At 41.2% G+C, this 22085-nt stretch overlaps 1 protein-coding gene across 1 annotated transcript in view; it reads right to left on the reverse strand.

Annotated features, from left to right (window-relative positions):
* LOC142651997 (mitogen-activated protein kinase kinase kinase 3-like) overlaps nt 1-22085 on the reverse strand; it is a 141851-nt gene that overhangs the window by 30763 nt on the left and 89003 nt on the right. The window contains exons 4-5 of the mRNA XM_075827333.1: nt 10515-10555; nt 1520-1619 (exon numbers count right to left, since the gene is read on the reverse strand). Coding sequence (XP_075683448.1) covers nt 1520-1619; nt 10515-10555 — 141 coding nt within the window. The remainder of the gene's footprint in view (nt 1-1519; nt 1620-10514; nt 10556-22085) is intronic.

The raw sequence follows: 22085 nt of genomic DNA on the forward strand, positions 1-22085 counted from the left end.
AGACACACAGGACACATGGAGCCCTTACCCCAGTTTGAAAATCTTTTTTGCATCTTTCTTGCTCCACTGTGATTCTTCTTTTTTTATTCCTTCATTCAATAAGCTGTATATAGAATTCCATGGATTTCCTACCCTATTATTGTCTTTACAACTGCTCGCTAGGCCATTGTCGCAATGATGAATCTAAATGTCTACCTTTTAAAGGGGTTTCCCGTTTCAGCAATTTTGTATAATACAAAGTTATATAATATTCCAATGAACTTTCTGTATCACTCCTTGCATTTTTATTTTTATTTTTTAATATCACAGCTTGTTGTTTTCTAATATAATCCTTCATTGTTTACTTAAAATAAAATCTGTCCTGTGATGGACACTGGTGCACGAGCCGTAAAAAGTCAAAAGCTCTGATACACATACTGTAACTGTGATTATTCCAGTACCTGTGTGTCCATCACATGACCAGGACAGATTTTTATCCACTGGAAGGAAACAATGAAGGTTTCTATTAAAAGACAGCAAGCAGAGATCTTGAAAACGGTGAGGAATTAATACAAAGTATATTGGAAAACTTTCAATTAGCAAAAAAATAACATTAATTTGCTTATACCGAATACTCCTTTAACACCAAGTAATTTTAAGATCCAACAGTTTGTGCGGATTCATTTTATAGCATTCGGAGCATAAATATTGGGATGCAGAGCTCCAAATCCCTTGCATAGGCTTATCAACTGAAAAATTCAATTCTGGCTCCCTGCAGTTGTCACTAGGAGGAACTTACGGCATGCTGTTATACATTGAACTTAAAGGGTAACTAAACTTTTAAAAAAGTTTTGATTGGTGGGGGTCCAGGTGCTGGGAACGAACCGGAAGTATCGCTCAGGTGAGAGCTGTGCCGCTTCGTTTCTGATCCCCTTCACTCAGAAGTCTATGCAGGGGATATTAGGAATATGGAGCTGTGACCATTATAAAGATATATTAAAAAATGAATCACATTCAAAAATCAAAATGGTGTTCAAGGGCGGACTTTCCATTTCAGGCTCCATGCAAACGACCGTAAAAAAAAGACTGTAATTGCAGACCGCAATACGGTCCGCAATTACGGACCCGCCCGGTTTTATTGGCCGTGGACACCTTTCTGTACCGCTACGGATAGGTGTCCGTCCCGTAGAACTGTGCTGGGAATTATGGAGCTTGTCCTACTTTTCGATTTTTACGGGCTGTGTTCCCATACAACGTAAGGGAGAACCTGCCGAAAATGCGGTCCGCGGCCATCGGTCGTGCTCGCAAACGCGGGCCGTGCTTACGGGCTCTACCGTGTACATGAGGCCTAAGTCTATATATAGTAAAGCAGCTGCCGCAGGACTCTCACTAGTCACTTTCTGGAGGTGACGTGACTTCTGGAGGTGACGTGACTGTATGCTGGTTCTGCAGCATTTACACAAACCATCAAATGAAGTCATCACATTAAATAAACTGTTCTGGGTTGCAAGACTCGACATGAAAACAAAACACACATTACCTCATTGTTTGCATAGTGCAAGTCCAATGTTTGCCCAAACACATCTGTAACTTTCTGCAGCACATCTTTAAGTTTTACAGGCCTTCTGAATTCAATAATCCTGTTACAAGGAAAGATGCATAGATATTAGTAGCATACATGCAAGTCTATATAGTCCAGAGGATTCAAATTATTATTTAATTAAAAAATACAATTATAGCTGTTGTGAAGTCCATGGAAATGAATCCAATTTTACACCTCACTATGCAAGTGACGTCAGAAAAGTTACTGTTAGGAGCAACACTACATTGTTTGGTAACATAGTAAACTTTATAACATAGTAAATCAGTTAAAAAGATAACTGCAGTAACTAGGTGCATCCAAATAAACACATCATTTCAATAGAAGTTGGGCACTATGGTGCCTCAATGGTTAACATTGAAACCCAACCGGGGCACATCTACATGGAGTTTGTGCTGCATGTTCTTCTTGTGCTTATTTTTTTCTTCTGTTGATGTCATCATTCACTGGAATCAAACCCAGGACTCCAGCACTGCAATGCAACAGTGTTAATGGATTTAAATAGGATCTGTCACCAGTTCATTAATTCCCTCTCTCCTAACTAATCTAATAGGCGCTTTGCTGCTGATAACTACAGTGTGATTTGTTTAAAAAAAATGTTTATTATCTGCAAAGTTATGAGCATTTTTCTATATATGCTAATGTGTCTCTAATAGCCAAATGGGAGGGGACTCTTCCTTTTCCATCTGGGCGGTGTAATGTTTTCTGTATGACGCTGTCCAATCAGCATACAGCTTCTCCCCCTTCCCTGCCCAGCCACACAGCGTGATCATATAGTATACAGCTTCCATTCTCGACTGTGTATTCAACTGGCGATATCTCCGGTTGTGTTACAGCCAGAAATGCAATCCTGGTGTCATCTGAAAGATTAGAATCTCTTCTTTCATATGCCACCAGAACCGCTGTTCACAGCCCGAGATATGGCTGTTTGAAGTGATCCCCCTTCCCTCTAGAATGTCTCTCACACTGTATAAAGCAGCTTCATGCTGATTGGGCAGCGTCAGGGGCTGTGAGGGAGGCTCCACCTCAAGAGAATCGCTGCGGTTATCTCCCAGTTGTCTAATAAAGGCTCATTTGCATGTTTAGAAAAAAAGCTCATAAGTTTTAAAATAATAACCTTTTTGGACACAATTTTCACTATCATTATCAGTGTGACAGCGCCTATTAGATTAGCTAGGAGATAGGGCATTATTAAACCAGTGACAGTGTCTCGACTTCCTATGAAATTGTCCATAGCGTGTGTCAAATAGGAAAACTAGATTGTGAGCCCGACTGGGGATAGAGAACGTTGTCTGTGACTAATTATCTTGTACAATGCTGCAGAATATGTTGGCGCTAGAATAGGATTGGTTAATAAGATGGGTGTAAGTAGTGGAGTTTGACCTTTAGATGTTTTCATCATAGTGAACACTCTCCCATCTATTTACAAAGGAGAATTACACAAGATTTATGATTATGTACCCATAAATAATATAAAGCTTCAGAGTAGGAGTCTACTATCTCATAGAACTACAGTATACGTCAGTATATATGGCACCTGTCAGCAGGTTTGGACCCGCTAAACCACCAGCATGCAGTAATGTAGCTGGGACTTCGTGTTCCCAACACGTCAACATCCAAAAACAAACATTTAGGGAATAGATAGTACAGTAAAGGAGTCCGGGTAAGGAGTCCAGCGGCTTTGGGCGCATGCGCACATGAAGCCGAGAATAGTACCCCATGCTTCACTGCGCATGCGTAGTGTACTGTCCTCAGCTTCATGAGCACATGCGCCAGATACCGCTCCCCTGATATCGTCTCATCTCCATAAGTTGTAATTTACTTTACTTACTATTCCCTAAACGGATATTGTTAAGGAAGGCATGTTTCGAACAATAAACCCCAGCTGCATAACGGCATGCTGGTGACTTAGTGGCTCCAAATCTACTGACAGGTTCCCTTTAAAACAGTCAACTATAGAAATAAAGGTGTGTAACAAGACACAGATGAAAGAGAACGTCTGCCCTGGGACATCATTTTTTTATTATTTTTTTAAATTTAAGTAGGATCCAAATTTTGTGCCGATTATAAGCGTGATATATTTTTATAGCAATTATAGCTGTTTTTCTCCAATCTAGTACAAAAATGAAAAAAATAATAAAATATATTTTAATGTAATTTTTACCAAAGAACGAAGAAAAAAAAATTTGGTAAAAACACCAAGTGTAATACACCTTTAAGCCGGTTTTACACGGGCGTGTTCGGTCAGTAATATACAGTTCATATGTCTATGATGCTAGGAGTCCATGCCTCCCCACAGGAATAATGTCCCGTACTGAAAACATGATTACGCGATAGCCAAAAGAGTTTTTTTGTTTTTGCCTTTCCACATTCTAGCAACCAGAACTTTTTTATTTTTACATTGACGTAGCTGTATGGGGTCTTGTTTTTTGCGAGACGTGTGTTAGTTTTTATTGGGTGACATTTTGCGATGTACATAAGTGGTTAATTTATTGAAACTTTTTTTAGTTTTTTAATTTAGAACTTTTTGAGAAATGTAACAAATGTAATTATTGGGAAAGGCAGAAAAAACAGCAATTCCACCATTTTTTTATGACCTTTACGAATATCATAAATTATGCGATAACTATTTTTGGGTTGTTACGGTTATGTGAATACCAAATATGTCTATGTTTTGTGATATTAGTTTAGCAAATTATATTACAAATAAATGCGTTTCTTGTAATTTTTGGGGCTGACTCGTTAACAAATTATAAGTAATGAGTACCTAGCACCAGCAACTCATCATTTATTTAATTCATAAATAGTTAGTAGCCACCCCCCACCCCCCGCAAAAAAAAGCTGGACTGCTCCCTCCCCTCCTCTATTAGGTCTTGCTGTTCCGCGTTGCATTTGATTTCATGGGACACAGCAGCGCATATAAGGGTGGCACATGTGGACTTTACAAAAGGGGGTACCAGCAGGAAAAAAACCTGTTCAAAAAAAGGGTGGTTACTGGTCAGAATGAGAGGTGGTCTTTTTAAAGAGGGCCACTGTATATATAGACTAAAATGTAATTGTAAACCCATTACAGAAAAATCTGGTCTTTATGGGGGGGTCCGCTCAAAAAAAAGGTGGTCTTCTGGAGAGATTTTTACTCTTTAAAAAAGATAACTGTGGACGACTGCAAAGGACTGACAAAGTGTCAGTCCTTTTCCCTAGCACTGGGACCACAGAGAACAGAGCTATGGATACATGCAATGAATATATTGTACTGTGAGTAATGTCATTGAAGACCGTGGTGGTGAATGCGCTGGAGCTGGCACAAGCCATGCGCCTCTGGTCACTACTCTCTTTAGATGACTCACATTTGCCTGTAATTTCATCCAGATCATTTGCAACTAATTCCATAATTCACTGGAAGTGTTATTCTGTCCGGAGTGCCTGACTGAGACGTTTTGCTGTCTAATGGCTGAGACATGTTAAACCTCTTGTTATATTGATGTCCAGCAACAGAAACCTCAAGGGGAAGATTTGGCAGACTGGCAGCACTTTCCATTGTGACTATTTTAACGTTTTCCTATTTTTCAATGTAACCAAACATGCCTCATTTGTTTTTACGAGTGAAGATAAACCACAGGTGTTTGAGTAAGAACATTGCAGCTAAGGCCTTTATCATACAGTGCCGTTTTGGTACCTGTTCTTTCTTGCAGTTTTTAAAGCCACAACCAGAAGTGGATCATATAGTGAGGGGAAGTATATGGGAAATATTCTACTTCTACTCTTTTTTTGAACCCACTCCTGGTTGTGGCTTAAAAAACTGCACCGTGTGAATATAGCCGAACGGTATGTTTACATAGACTTTTTTTGCCAAGCAGAAAAATATCTGGTTAAAAATTCCTTAAAGATTTTTTTACACTTTTTTTTTTTTGACGCATTTTGAGGCCTTTTTTTTTTTCACACTTTTTTATTAAACAAATGCAAAAACAACGCATTAAAAAAACCCGCTCTAAACAAATGGCGATTTATTTTTGTGCCTCCCAATCATTTCAGTGGAGGTTTAGAGGCAGAAACCGCTCCAATATTGGGCACGACCCCTTTTTTTTTCCTTGAGCGATCAAAAAACACCTGGGAAAAGAAACGCCTCTACCTCCCAATAAAATCAATGAAGGGAGACGGCATTTTTAGGTGCAGATTCCAACGAAATTTCCAACGCAGTGTAAACTGGGTCTTAGAATGGTGGTTTTTGCTGGGTCCTGCAAAACTATCCACTTCACATTTCCTCAGTAAGCGTAATGAAGGAATCTGCTTCAGCAGTGATAACGTATCCATCCAGGCTCATGATGTTTGAGTTTTCATGTTTGCCTACTATACGGAACAAGTGCAGTGAAATAATGACTGAGATGTTTGCGCTCTTTCCCTTCCAGTCAGCTGTGACTATATACAGTACAGCTTAATTCTACCTGCACACCTAGATCAACCATTACCGGGTACATTCACTGCAATTGTGGATAAGGTTTAAAGATAATGTGTAACAAAACCAGATTGCACACGATAAAAAAGCCCGGCTGATCAGTACAGAGCACTTATCTCTACAGCAGTAAAGGGAGAGGGACATTTCATCACGAGATAGGGTCATGATAACTATGCATGAGGTCCCATATCAAAAATTGCAATGAGACCCTTACTCACCCATAGAAAGGTTATGGTTATTATGGACACTCCATTCCTAGGCCTCTCAGTAATCTACACTTTATTTTCCAATGTTTTTCCTTCCCTTTTATGCACACTCAATTTCTATAATCTTTATAATCCAGAATTACCAAACTGCCCCTTACCTTTAGGCCTCCTTTGATAACTCCCAGAGCAGCTGCTAAGCCCACTACCCCAACAGTTCCACCGTTGTCTAGAGATTGGCAGCGAGATCTATTCTATGAACTGCTTTTATTGAGAGCCACATAATAACACATGTAGAAGCCACTTGTGTCTTTTACATGTATCCTCTACGGAGTAAAATTTTTTGGAAAAAATAACACCTCAAAAACTATAGGTATAAACCATGAGGTGCTTTAGAAAAAAAATGCAGCAGCCCCTAAAAAACACGCAGATTTTTTGAGAAAATCACATTTAGTTCAATTAATTGTACAGGCCCAAAGCCTGAAGCTGCTCTACTGAGAAATTCAGAAAACATTTCTGATTTCTGTCAGGTGCAGTACTGTCATGGAGACTTGTGTTGATTCAAATCACCAAATACATTGATTTCTACAGCCCAAGGCCTTATTTACACGAACGTGTTTAACGTACGTGGGACGGCCGTTGAAACAGCGGCCATCCCACGGACCTATGTAATTCAATGTGGCCGTTCACACAGCCGTTGTTTCAACGGACCATGTGAAGGGTCTGTGGGAAAATAGGACATGTCCGTTCTTTGCACGAATCACTCCATAGACTCTCAGTTATGGGGGATTCGTGACACCGCGTCCCGCAGTGTAAATAAGGCATGTGGCTTGAATAGTGACAAATAAGGGGCTGTTCACATCACGTCATAGGCATTTCATCGAAGGTATATGTCGGAAGGAGCGTATCCCACTGTATGGCATACAGTGCGATATGTCACCAGGACATTCCCCTCCCAAAGCACGATCGTTCCCCTGCTTCCCTGTATCACCCCTCTGTTCTTGGTGGGGAACCTTTCACAAAACACCCACAAGACTGAAGTGCCAAGTCAACTCCATGTTGAAGTGCATCCCGCTGTTGCCGACACATGGAATCGGTAGAACTGCAGATGCAGCCACAGCCTGGAGGGAGTGCACCTAGACACCAACCAACTCCATAAGCACCTGTTAGTGAGAGTCTGGGGTACGGGGTACTGGGGAGGGAGAAAAGCAGAAAAGGGTAAGGGGGGTACAGCGGTGGGGTAGGATTTAGGGGTTGGCATCTACAGGGGTGTAGTAATGACTGGCAATGCCCTCTGGAGAATGGGGAGATGGCAGCACTGCAGTGAAAAACATATACTATGTACCAATAGCAGGGAGTGGCGAAATAGAGCTGTCAGAATTCAGGGAATGTCCGCCTTGGGAAGCTCCAACATATATGGCAAGTTATCACTAGAGCTTTCCCGGGGACGTATACACCAAATGGAGGCCTGTGACAGATGCCACATAGTGGCATCCATCACCCATAGGGTCCCATTGTAAAAAACAAACAAACCAACAATGTATAGAATGTTGTACTGGATACTGTTTTATGGAATAGCACAGAGGCCAAAAGGACACAGTCTACGTCTTGCTATAGAGCCTTATGGACATGTTTAGTATGTATGTCGGGAGCTTTCCCAATGTATGCGATAAATGTATGGCCAAAATGTGATGAGAACAGCCCCGATTTTAAGTTTAAGCAACGGACAGAAATGAAAAGGGCACATGCAATTGGAATCTGGCATGCAACGTCATTATATACACACTAATGTACAGTAGGGCTGGGCGATCAATCAAATTAATTTGATTAATTTGCCCTCAAGGACTCTCACAATGCTGTTTGACAGAATCATTGAATCGCGCAGTTCTGCAGGAGGAAGCTCTGCCCCCTCGTCACTGCCTGGTCTGCCCCGTTCTGTCCCCGCTTCCCCACAGAACTGCTGTTCTGAACTTTACAAAATTATACAGTGCGAAACAGCAGTTCCGTGGGGAAGCAGGGATTTATAGTATAGAGTGATACCACCCCGCTGTTGATAGCACCCCCCTTGCAGATTGAACCACCACCCCGCTTGCCAATCGCATCGCACACACCCGCCCCCTTTGCAGATCACACCTCCACCCCTCCTGTCAGATCTAACCATAGTAGCCGAATCCCCGGCCAAAGCGTAGGCAACCTCTGGCCGGGGATTTAGCTGCTAGTGGCAGCTACAGTGGCGATATCTTCAAGGAAGAAGGGGGGTTGCGATCTACATGTGGGGGTGGGATCTACAAGGGAGTGGGAGTTGTGCTGCGATATACAAAGGGAGTAGGGGTGAGACCTACCTGTGGGGGTACTATCTAGAAGGGAGGAGGTGTGCTGCGATCTACATGGAGGTTGGGGGTGCTATCTGCAAGGGTGTGTGGCACTGTCTACATGGGCACTGTGGCACTATGCGGGCACTGTCACTATATGTGGGCACTAGGGCACTATCTACAGGGACATTGCGGCAATATCTACATGGGCACTGCTGTTTTCAGTGGATTAATACAAAAACCCTGACAAATTAAATCCATTTATTTTTTTGATAATTCTTTTTTTAACGGCCATGAAAAACGGACAAACGGACTGGAAATGGAAGAGAATGTGCCATTTTTTTTCTTCTGTCGAGTGACTGTAGCCTAAATGTCTATGATGCCAGGAGACCCGTTCACATGTACCGTGATCGGGCTGAGAAATCCTGGGGAGACACGGACCGTTTTTCACAGTCCAATCACTGTCATGTGAATCAGGCCTTAATGTCATTTATTAAAACCCCATGGTCAGGCCGATACTGCACAGGGTCCTGCTCACACTTCAGACACTATAATGTAATCTTGCCCCAGAGTGCCCGAAAAATAAGAAAATCTTGACATTTTTTTGGGAAAAATCGCCCAGCCCTAATGTACAGTAAAGTGTGCTATGTACATTTCTTCTGGTAGATGTTTCTTTACAATTTGCAGAATGTTTCGAATATCTTCCACTATCTTACACAGATCTAATAGAAATATTTTTCCCTACTTGGAACTCCCATCTTTAGTTTAAGGGTAAGGCCACACGGTGCGGCCACGTTGCGTTTTTAAACCGCAGCAAGTCATTTTAATATAAGTTAAACTGTGACATTTTTGTTATGGACAGACTGCTGCTATTATATTACAATGCGTTTTTTGTGCGGTTGAAGGCATCTTCATAATGTCCGACTGCATGTGGTTAATGACCGCTCTGCCAATGTTGTTGCTGAACTGCTCGTGTTTTTGCTAACAGTTCTGCAATGCCTTATAATGAACTATAAAACAAAATATGTAAGGATGCACTCCAAAGTGAATTTGTGTTGGTGCTATATAGGTTCGGGTTTGATAATCAATACAGCTTGCGTTCCAACAACGCTTCCCAGAACATTATTCGTCATAGTGCGCATGCGCAGATTGCGTTCCACACATAAGCCGATACCGTATGTCTGGCAAGAGTAATCAGCGCCCTATATCTGGGGCTTTCTGGAACAATGGCCACACTAATCCCCTTGGAGCGTCTATATTTTGGAAATGTTGTAATCATAAACATTTATATGCTATTACTACTCCAAAAAATATATATATTAAATACTTGTTCTTTTTTTCTCATAGTGATTGTGATAAAGGCCTTGGATAGGCCGAAACATTGCTAGAAAATCGCTTGTTCAAAAAAATATTATTTGGAATAAAATAAAGCAATTTTGAAAATCAATATCTCAAGTGTTCTTAGAGTGCTTTAGGTTTTTCTATGGACTTGTAATGAACTATATACGGGAAGCACCTTACAAAGTTCATCAGCAGTGAAAACTATGTCCTAAAAAACGCAACAAAACTGCAGCATTACAGAGACAAAAAAATGCACGCAGTTGACCGAATGCGATTTGAAAACGCAATACCAACGTACCGTGTGGTCTTTAAGCCGACAGACTGAAATGGGAGATGCCCAGTTTAATTAAGACGTAAAAGTTAAAAACTATTTTAGGAAACGGGAAACAATTGAATTAACAATTGTGTGCCTCTTGTTGACGGGTATATTACATACACTCATAGTGGTTATATACTGTAGCTGATTTTAGGCACAGATCCTAGATCACAATAGCTTGAAGCTTGTCTGTACCCATTTTGTATTTCCTAACTGTATGGAAAGTACCTGACACTATGAAAAGACTTAAATCAGATTACTCTTTGTGTTATGTACTGAACTTGTTCATTTATGCATTAATAGCACCTACCTCTTCTCTCCGTTGTATTCAAACTTGATCCTGGCATCCTGCTGAGAGAAGATATCAGCAGTTAGTTATATGTCAAAAATAATTAGCTAGTCATGAAAGCTCAGCATCTTTTTAATATATCTGCTTTATTTTATCTTTGTGTTTTTCAAAAGTATATCTTCTGTTCCTACATGGAAACCATCAACAAGCAGGCTAGCTGGCTTCTGTTGATGGTTTTTATGGGTCACATGAATACTCACTGTAGCACAGATCATTAACACATGGAGTTAATGAGACCAACTGTCCTTTCAGAACAGTGCTGTCGGGGATCACTATGGGGCACGTCCCCCTGCAGAACTCCATCTCCCGGGAGGGAAAGGGATGCCAGGAATTGCGCTCCCCAACCTGCCGTAGCGCTCAGTCTACCTGACAGGGTGTCCGTTGGCTTGTCTGTAGTCTGTGGCGTCACTTTTCCAATGATCTGAACTATGAGGATCGAGCCCCGCTGCAGTGCATGACGTCATAGCTGGGGGACAATGGCGGCTTATCATTAGGGCGTTTTGGGTGGCCGTCCGGGGCTCCCGGGGGGACCATGGCCGCCCAAAGTACAATGCTGTTTTGTCGCAAATCGTGGCAAATCGTGATAGTGTGATACTGTCAGCGATGGTTGGAGACTGTCAGTATGTAGGGACACAGCCCTTTGACAAGGGGACTCATAACACCCATTTGTCAATGCTCGCACAGAAAGGTGATGTTCACTATAGACACGGCAGGGCAGAGGTGGGGAAAGGGGGCCCAAGTTTGGGGAACAACCCAGGGCCTATGGTCTACTTAATCCGCCACTGCTGGGGGACCTTGAAGGAGAACTGCTCCTGGAATATCTTGCTTAAAATGGAATAAGTTGACGCTATATAAAGATTATTATTAAATCTCAGCCTTGGTGGTGAGTTTCCAGACATCTTTCCTGCTGTTCATTGTTTGACCCGGCTTTGTCTTTACACTGCTTGACCTAATAATCTGTGTACCGACCTCTGGTTTGACCCTGACCTTGCCTACTGATAAGGATTTCTGGACCGGACATTGCCCGCCTGTTACGACCCGGATCCAGTTTGACCTCATTACTGATTATGATCATCTGCAGGCCGACCGTCTATTGGGCGCACGGGAGAGGGGGGTGTTTTAAAAGTGCAAAATGGGTAATTCCTTAAACTCTGCACCCTAGTTTAGCCTCCACCAACTCAATAACAGTCTCTGGCAGCAGGAAAGCAAGGTGAATGACAATCTCCTCCTGCACTGGAGCGCAACTCCATTTCCAGCAAGTTTGCATAAGGTCACTGAAGTATATTCTAGTTCCGCTCTCGAGTATAAATTGTATATACTTTTCTGTAATGGTCTGATAATCCACCACCTACAAGGCACCCATCTATTAATGGCGGACTAAAGAATGTGACAGTATTAATAAAACCAAATAAAGTTTACTATAAAGTAGTCTAGTGTTAAAATGCGGTGGGTCTCTAACCATTTTTGGGGTAGAGTCAATAGTTAGATTATGCAGTTTGCATGGAACCCAATAAGCCACTCACTGATATCACTTGTGCCATGTGAATTTCATTTTTTCACATAAAATGTATTACACTTCCCCAAATGGATGCAGGTGTTTCCACTGTGATATTATCAGGTTTAAAAGTTTTGCCATCCTGTTCTGCGTTAAGACTGATAGGGGAACATCAACTTCCTATGAAGATCATGCAGACGAGACTTTTATAAAAAAAATAAACCACACACAGCCCTAGTGTGTTTCCTTTAAAGGATATTCCAGTCCTAAGGAATTATTTGCCTATCAATGTGACCACTGGTACTGGACACATTAGGTTAACAGCAATAACTATACACCGGAGCATTTTGCATGATCTAACATAGAAATATAATATTCAACACTTCAATTCTCCTTTTAGAGAAGCATATTTTCTATCTAAAACAGGGGTACACAACCTTTTCTGGTCAAAGGGCCAAATTACCAGATTGTACCACTGACAAAAGCTGCAATAAAACTTAAATTCCCACCGCTCCTCTTGTCTCTGACATGGAGCCACTAGAGGGTGCTCACATATCTTCCAAGACCTGCACTGATTTCTATGATCAGTGCAGGGAAGAGAGGGAAGAGAATGGACATATCTTTGACAGCCGTATCTTTATTTCTGTTACTTATATAGCACCAACATATTCCACAGAAGTTGTCATTACTCACTGTCCCCAGTTCGGCTAACAATCTAAATTCCCTATCTGCACATTTTTGGAATGTGGGAGGAAACTGGAAAACCCAGAGGAAACGAACGCAAACACGGGGAAAACATACAAACTCAATGCAGATGTTGTCCTTGGTTGGATTTGAACCCAGGACTCCAGTGCTAACCACTGAGCAACCGTGCTGTAAAGCGTGTCTGTGTCCCAATGGGTGGGAATGCACAGAACAGCAATGGCGGACCACATGTGGTCCTAGCCCTGAGTTTGTGCACCCCTGATCTAAAGGAAGGAGTACACATATGTAATACACATGCTGCAAAACTTTGTATTGCATATGTATAAAAACCATTTGCCATGCAATGTACATTTCATAGTGTGGCCACCACGGCTGGTCCTGTAGCCCAACTGTACTCGTTACTTGTGTCCCAGTGACACACCTCAATGTCTCTTGATTGGAAAATAATTGCTCTTCTGTGGGCGGCCTAAGGAATTTCATGTATTTACAACTTGTCTGCAAGCCTAGGACATAAAAGCCTCAAGTTTCCATAATCTCATTCTCTTGATGACGAGGAGGGAGAAAGTTCCTCCTATTTGCTCTCATTGAGCACTGAATAATATACAGCTGTTAAAACTTAGTCTTAACCCCTTCCCTGACTGCGGAGATCTCATCTTCTGCAAGTAACTAGATTAAGAAAAAGCGGGATCATCCTGTTCGTTTATATTTTCATACTTAAACTTTCTACAATTGCAAATTATTTTGAAATGCAATAAATTACCGACTTGCACAATTTTTTCTTCAGTTTATAAAAATGAGAAGTGAAAATCAGGTCCAAAAATTACCAGACTGGACATGAAATCACAATGTAGTGATTTCATCGCCTGCTTCTTCCATAGCAAGAGAAACAAAGGACCTGCATAGATAGTAGACATAGTCTATCCTCTGTATGGGTAGATTCACACAGTGCAGCCATTTCACTTTTTTTTGCTGTGATTTTCTTAAAACATTTTGCCACAATTTTTGTTAGAATCGGCGCAAAATATTCAATTTGTCCAAATCATGTGAAAAGACCCTATAAATGTATTACTATAAATCTATAATTCTATTATATATTACCACAGGGAGTTTATTCATAGGAATAATATGCCAGGTTAAGGCCACCTTCACAGAGGTTTTTGTTGGGCATTTTAGAGTACATTCACACATTGCGGTTGAGGTGTGGTTAGAACCACATCGAAAAACTGCATTCGTAAACTGCATGCAATTTTACAGCGATTTGGTACATTTTTAGATTCAACCGCAAAAATAGCAGTAAAATGCATGCGATTTTTGGATATTTTTCTATGTGCTTCTAACTGCACCTAAATTGCAAATTGTAAATGGACACTTAACCTGCATTAAAAACTGCTAGCCTTTTTAAACATACATGTTTTTTGTGGCCTTTTTTATTTAGTGTAATTTTGAGCATATGTTTTCGTGTTGTTTTTGAAGTCCTATAGAGAAGCCTATGGTATAAAGAAACAGAAAAACGCCATACCCAGAGAATGCTGCCCAAACACTCCCCAAAAAGTCACAATCATTGTATGTAGTGTTTTCTATAATTTTTTTTACCCAAAAATAACCCAGCCTTAGACTTGTGATGGTCCCTTGGATATTGAAAAAGTTTTCCAGCTTGGATAGGGTCTGATTGAAGGGTTCCAAAGATAGCTAGAATGAAAGGATCCCAGTGTTCTCTTTCTTGCACATTGCCACTTCTGTCCAGGCGCCGTAAAGGAACGGCAAGTCAACCCCATTCATTTGTGCCTCGGCCCCCTCGTTCTCATGATTGTGGTGGGCCACAATGTGTATATAGTGCTATCAAACAGCCTCAGCCTTTAGAAGACAGGCACAGGTCAATAAAAGGATGACTGGCATGTGTAAACCGGGAAACCTTCAACAGTGACAGCAACAGGGCTCTAATGACACTTATTTTCTCACCTCCACTCGGTCTCTTCATTTTTATTTGAAATAGTGAGTTTTAGTATATGCAATATAAGCCAGTCAGTCGATCATCATAAGCACATTAACTTTTATTTATAAAAATGTATTCATAATTTTCATGCAGTGTTACCAGATCATTAGTCTATCTCAGAATCTTAAGCCAGTCTAAGGCTGCCCGTACATGTAGAAGCCATGTGGTGTGCCCATAGGTGTAGCGTGCTGCTAAGTATACCAAATTTCTGGCAATTTTTTTTTAAAAGTGCGTGCCTCTTATAAATTTAGCACATATGTAAGCTTATATTTGTGCCATACACCTATGATCCCGTACTTGTAAAGTATATACCTTATAAATACACTGTATGTCCAATTGTATGTGGAAACCCCACCCATCAGCCACACACATTGCAAACAGGTACATAAAAACAAGAACACAGCCATGCAATCTTCACAGACTGTCCTAATAGTATCATTTTGTACTGAAGAGCTCAGTGACTTTAAACGTGGCACTGTAATGGGATTCCAGTTCGGGAAATATCTGATCTACTAGATCTTCCCCGGTCACCTGTAAGTGCCATTCTTGTGAATGGAGGTGTCTGGAAGTAACAATAGCTCGTAGACAGATAGATCACACAAACTGACAGAGCGGGGCCACAATGCTGGAGCATCGTACATCATACCGCCACTGGACTATAGAGCAGCGGAAACATGTTCTCTAGAGTGATGAAAAGACCAATCTGGATTTGTCGGTTGATACCTACCGGATTTCATGGTGCTTACTGTACAAATTTGGTGGAAGAAGCATAATGTTTAAAGAGGCTCTGTCACCAGATTTTGCAACCCCTATCTGCTATTGCAGCAGATCGGCGCTGCAATGTAGATTACAGTAACGTTTTTATTTTTAAAAAACGAGCATTTTTGGCCAAGTTATGACCATTTTTGTAGTTATGCAAATGAGGCTTGCAAAAGTCCAAGTGGGTGTGTTTAAAAGTAAAAGTCCAAGTGGGCGTGTATTATGTGCGTACATCGGGGCGTTTTTAATACTTTTACTAGCTGGGCGTTCTGATGAGAAGTATCATCCACTTCTCTTCAGAACGCCCAGCTTCTGGCAGTGCAGACACAGCGTGTTCTCGAGAGATCACGCTGTGACGTCACTCACAGGTCCTGCATCATGTCAGACGAGCGAGGACACCGGCACCAGAGGCTTCAGTTGATTCTGCAGCAGCATCGGCGTTAGCAGGTAAGTCGATGTAGCTACTTACCTGCAAACGCTGATGCTGCTGCAGAATCAACTGTAGCCTCTGGTGCCGGTGTCCTCGCTCGTCTGACACGATGCAGGACCTGTGAGTGACGACACAGCGTGATCTCTCGAGAACACGGCTGTGTCTGCACTGCCAGAAGCTGGGCGTTCTGAAGAGAAGTGGATGATACTTCTCATCAGAACGCCCAGCTAGTAAAAGTATTAAAAACGCCCCGATGTACGCACATAATACACGCCCACTTGGACTTTTACTTTTAAACACACCCACTTGGACTTTTGCAAGCCTCATTTGCATAACTACAAAAATTGTCATAACTTGTCCAAAAATGCTCGTTTTTTAAAAATAAAAACGTTACTGTAATCTACATTGCAGCGCCTATCTGCTGCAATAGCAGATAGGGGTTGCAAAATCTGGTGACAGAGCCTCTTTAAAGGGCTGTTTTTCAGGATTTGGTCCCGTATTTCCAGTAGAAGGTAATATTAATTCTACAGCATACAAAGATTGTTTGAAGGGGCTGCGGCGCTCTGGTGAGCTCTACTTCCCCTATATTTCCTACACAGCATCATATTTTACAACGGCAACACATTTGTACGATCGTAGGCCATTAATTTTATTTCTTTGGACAAGTATTGCCGGACAACCATTAAGAAGTATTGCTAAAATCTCAGCTTGTGTGGCCAACATCATTCACCCAGGGGAGAAACTAGTACACGTAATGTTTGCATAATGAATCACAGAAAATCTGTTGACAACATCCGAAGTATAAAATCATTGAGGGATTTTTATATTCAGTTTAGAATAAAATAGATGTGCTACAGATAAGAAAACTAAGAAATGCATTAATTGTGCGGATTTTTATAGCATTAGGATCGTTAGCTGAAATCCTGCCGCCCATTATAATGTCAGGTTTTGCCCCCGAGGACAAAAGGTATGGTAATTGTTTCCCCGGTCATGCCTTTTTCATGATCCTTGGGCAAATTCTCCACCCCTTATTTGCTAACAATGCAGGTTCTCCCACCTAATAGCAGAGGATGGGATCAAAAATAGCTGGACCCCCTCTCTCTAAGGGCCGCATAGCAGCTGCACGGTCTGCCTCTATGCCCTAGATAATATGCCCTTGTTTGCAGCTGTAAAGAAACCCTGTGCCTCAGTTCCTGCCATGATCTTAGTCCATTGACTGGCGAGATGTTCTGGTGGAAACTCAGAATTTGGCATAGGATAAGGCTGGTATGAGACACTTTCTCACTGCTGGAGTTTAGAGCAGATGTTCATCTTTACCTATGTGTTCAGCTCTATATACAGTTGCAAGAAAAAGTGAGTGAACCCTTTGGAATTAGTGATTTCTGCAATGATTAATAATAAAATGGCCTGATTGTTTTTGTCTATAATTATGACTTTGATAACAATCTAAACGAAACTAATAACACACCAGTAGATTCCCATTTAGCAGCAATTGCTTCCACGAAAGGTTTCCTGTAACTGCAAATAAGATTTGCACAACATTGACAAGGGATTCTAGGTACACCTTTGACATTGTTTCTTTTTGTTTGTTTTTTAATAAAATTCTGCATCAGTGTGATTGGTGCAACTTCCTAAATACAATTATGAAACATTATTTTAGGCCCTTCCTCTCTGCAATTGTGTTTCATTTCATAAATATTTCTGGGATGCCTTGTGTGCACAGCCGTCCTCAGGTCATGCCTCAGCATCTCGATAGGGCCACATTATAAGTGCCTTGTCTCCTACATAAGGAGATCGGCGCTGTAATGTAGGTGACAGTAATGCTTTTTATTTAAAAAAACGATCTTTTTTCACAACGTTAGGAGCGATTTTGGTTTATGCTAATGAGCTTTCTTAATGCCCAAGTGGGCGTACTTTTACTTTCGACCAAGTGGGCGTTGTACAGAGGAGTGCATGACGCTGACCAATCAGCATCATGCACTCCTCTCCATTCATTTACACTGCACTAGCGATATAGATATATCACTATGTGCAGCCTCATACACAAACCCTAACATTACTACAGTGTCCTGATCATGAATACACATGAAATCCAGCCTGGACGTCATGTGTACTCAGAATCCTGACACTTCTGACTCTTTTTTTGTGAGATTCCGGCAAGTGACACCAAATCTCGTTTAGCTCCGAGATCTCGCGAGATTTCGTATCCGTTGCTGGAATCTCACAAAAAAGATTCAGAAGTGTCAGGATTCTGAGTACACATGACGTCCAGGCTGGATTTCATGTGTATTCATTATCAGGACACTAGTAATGTTAGGGCTTGTGTATGAGGCTGCACATAGCGATATATCTATATCGCTAGTGCAGTGTAAATGAATGGAGAGGAGTGCATGATGCTGATTGGTCAGCGTCATGCACTCCTCTGTACAACGCCCACTTGGTCGAAAGTAAAAGTACGCCCACTTGGGCATTAAGAAACTCATTAGCATAAACCAAAATCGCTCCTAACGTTGTGAAAATAGATAGGTTTTTTTAAATAAAAAGCACTTCTGTCACCTACATTACAGCGCCGATCTCCTTATGTAGGAGATAGAAGACTTATAATGTGGTGACAGAGCCTCTTTAAGATCAGGATTCTGACTTTGCCATTCCAAAACACAAATCTTATTTAACTATTGTTTAGTTGATTTACTTGTGTGCTTTGAATAATTGTCTTGTTGCCTCGCCCAACGTTTCTTCAGCTTGAGATCATGGACTTCTTCTGTAAAATATTTTGATATACCTTTGAATTCATTGTTCCTTTAATGATCGCAAGGTCTCCAGGTCTCCTACGCCAGCAAAGCAGCCCCAAACCATGATGCTCCCTCTGTCATGCTACACAGTTAAGTTGAGGTTTTGGTGTTGGTGTGAATATGTAGTGTTCTTTTTCCTCTAAACATAGTGGTTTGCATTTGTACTAAAAAGGTTCCACTTTTGTCTCATCTGTCCATAGAACATTTTTCCAGAAGCATTGTGGAACTTCTAGGTGGTCTCGGGCAATGATTTGTTTGGAGAGCCAGTGGCTCCCTTTGCAGGGTCCTTCCACGAACTCCATTCTTAATCAGTTTTTGCTAGTTGAGAGGTTTTTGCAGTTTGTAGTCTTCAGTAGGTCTTTAGCTGTTATCATGGGTTCTCTTTCACCTCTTTCTGGATTGCCGGTTGTGCTCATGTAGTGATTTTAACAGGATGCCCACCCTTAGGGAGTACAGCAACAGTCCTGAATTCTCCATTTGAAGACAATTTGTCTAATTGTAGATTGATGTACAACCAGGTCTTTAGCAATTATTTTGTAGCCTTTATGTATCTCTATAATGCGTATTCTGAGGTCTTTTAAAAGTTGTTACCTCTCACTAACCAATCTACCTGTGAAACCCACACTTTCAATCTCATCTCCCTAACTGAAACACCTGTTGCCAAGTAGACCACCAGTGAACCAAACATTATCATTTCCACTACCCTAGTGCAACAGTGAAGCATGCATTAACCCCTCCCCAACTCTAGACTACCACAAAAAACAGACACTAACCCCTCCAGTGTCCTAGATCACCAGGGAAGCAGATATAAATTCCACTACTTTATACCACTGGAGAAGCAGGCATTAACCCCTCTAATATCCCAGACAACCAGGGATGCGGATATCAATCCCTCCACTGCCCAGAACACCAGGGAATACTGAATTTAGTCTGGAATCTTATAATCGTTAAAATATGGTATTCTGAATTTGTTTTTCTTTCATTAGTTAACAGTTCTGTCCAAGCATTCCAATTAATCCTGGAAAAATATTTTGTTCTACAAGTAAATTTGGCAGTGCGTGGTAAACATGTGAATATAAGCATAAGAAAAAAAATAAAAGAAAGGTCTTTGTAGGAAAACAAATACAAAGGAAAGTTTCTGTGACATTTCCTCCCGCATAGGAAGAGTGAGCAGTGATAGAATCCTTCTGTTTGTGTGTTAGACATACATGCCAAAAAACAAAGCCATATTTGCTGTATTTTTTCTCATTCTTTGCTGTGTCCCAAAACTTCCGCCCACTTCTGTCGCTCTTCCAAACACGACAATCTGCAGTGGCCAAGTTCCAAAGAAAATAAACTTGGCCATAGAAATTTGCTTAACTTGCATGTAAACACAAATAGATATAGAACTTTGTTTATAGCAGTACTAGGTGGAGAGGTGCTACAAGGAGGGAGTACAAAAATATTTTTATAATAACCCAATGCACTTTTATTTTCATGAAAATGGTCTTTAAAAAGGACAAATACAGAAACATTTCTTTTAAGAACATCCTTACATATGACAAAATTAGGATCAATATCAGGGAGTGGCCTAAAAATCATCCCCTTCTCACAACCATTTAACATTTAGTTAATTTTTACAGTGGCCTACATTGCCCATAGGGATCCACATTCTAAGTTTTTTTTAATGGATGCATATGTATGAAATAGCATAGCTGACTATGATATATCATACAGTTGAACAAAATATACTTACATATATTGGTCCGACAAATGCCAAAAGAACACTCTTTTTGCATTTGTTGTGTAAATGGGGCCCTATGGATCCATTTGGCATATGCCCTGGGAGCTTTCTTGGCTCATATGCCGAATGCACCCAGTGTACATAAAGTCTTAGAGTATTCATTACAGGTGCCTCTGTTGTAAGAATATTATTATAATGTACACAAGCTTTTCTCCTGTCCTATTCTGGTCCTGTCCTATGTATGTGGCTTAGTCGACTGATCCCTCCTATTAGAAGACCTCTCATCCCTTGGCATCACTTCTCCTGTTCCTCTCCCGAATTCCCTCATACTTCTCCAACCGTACACTTAGTCTCTCTTGCTCACCAACTCCTCTACTCACCCTTTAATACTACTTTTACAATGATGACAATGCCAAGGTCCGTCTGTCCCAAGGTGTCTATCAGATATCTCCTGCTACTTCCCAATACTCAACAAGGACAAAACTAAATTCACCATATTTTCCCCATCTCATTTACGTCTACCAGAAAATCATAGTTAATGGCTTTACACTTTCCCCAGTCTAAGCAAATCCGCTGCCCCTGAATAATCTTTGATTCCGCCCTGTCCTTAAGAACACACATCCAAGCCCTTACCATCACCTTCTGCCTCCACCTCCATAACATTTCTCAAATCCAAGAAACAAGTAATGACAACTGCGCACACCTCTCAAACTGGAGCAGGCAATTGTGGGTACAGTCCAAATCCCCTTTAAAATAACCAAATCATATTACACATCACCACTCGGTCCGTCCTCAAGTTATAGGCCAGAGATTCCTCCTCGGAGCTACTTCCTTCAGCACGACACAGTAAGCACAGAATGGTATCTGTCCAGGTGGTTGAGCTGACACTTGTTGCTCCACCTGATCAGATGTGAAATGGGTGTAGGGTCACAGCCATAAAATTTTCATCTTTGAGATTAGAACAACCATAGGACTGCACCGCAGGATAACCATCTAAGTAAAAATGCTTTTCTATCTACTCCTCAGGTTTCTTAAGGGCTAGGCTGAAGTGCCCTTAATATGGGTTCAGCCAAATAACGGACTTCCCCCTCTGTAAAGAGCATTTAAGTTGACTTACGTCTGTAGCGAATTTTGTTGCATTGGCTATATATGATCTATTTGTTGTTGTTTTTATTTTTCAAACAAAGTACAATATATATGGACAAAAGTATTGTGACACCTACACATTACACCCACAGGAGCTTTTATCACATACCATTCTAAATTCATAGGCATTAATATGGAGTTAGTCCCTCTTTGCAGAAAAAAACAGCTTCCATTTTTATAGGAAGGCTTTGTACAAGATTTTGAAGTATGTCCGTCGGAATTTTTGCCTATTCATCCAGATGAGCATTTTGTGAGATCAGACACTGATATTGGACGAGTGGGCTTGGCTCACAATCTCCGTTCTCCATGCCTTTATTGACCTTGCTTAATGCACAGTCATGCTAGAACAGAAAAGACCCTTCCCCAAACTGTTCCCACAAAGATGGAAGCATACAATGGTCCAAAATGTCTTGGAATGCAATAGCATTAAATTTTTCCTTCATTGGGACTAAGGGACCTAGGCCAACCCCTAAAAAACAACCCCATAGC

This window comes from Rhinoderma darwinii, chromosome 5, assembly GCF_050947455.1.
Source record: "Rhinoderma darwinii isolate aRhiDar2 chromosome 5, aRhiDar2.hap1, whole genome shotgun sequence".
NCBI classification, from domain to species: domain Eukaryota; kingdom Metazoa; phylum Chordata; class Amphibia; order Anura; family Rhinodermatidae; genus Rhinoderma; species Rhinoderma darwinii.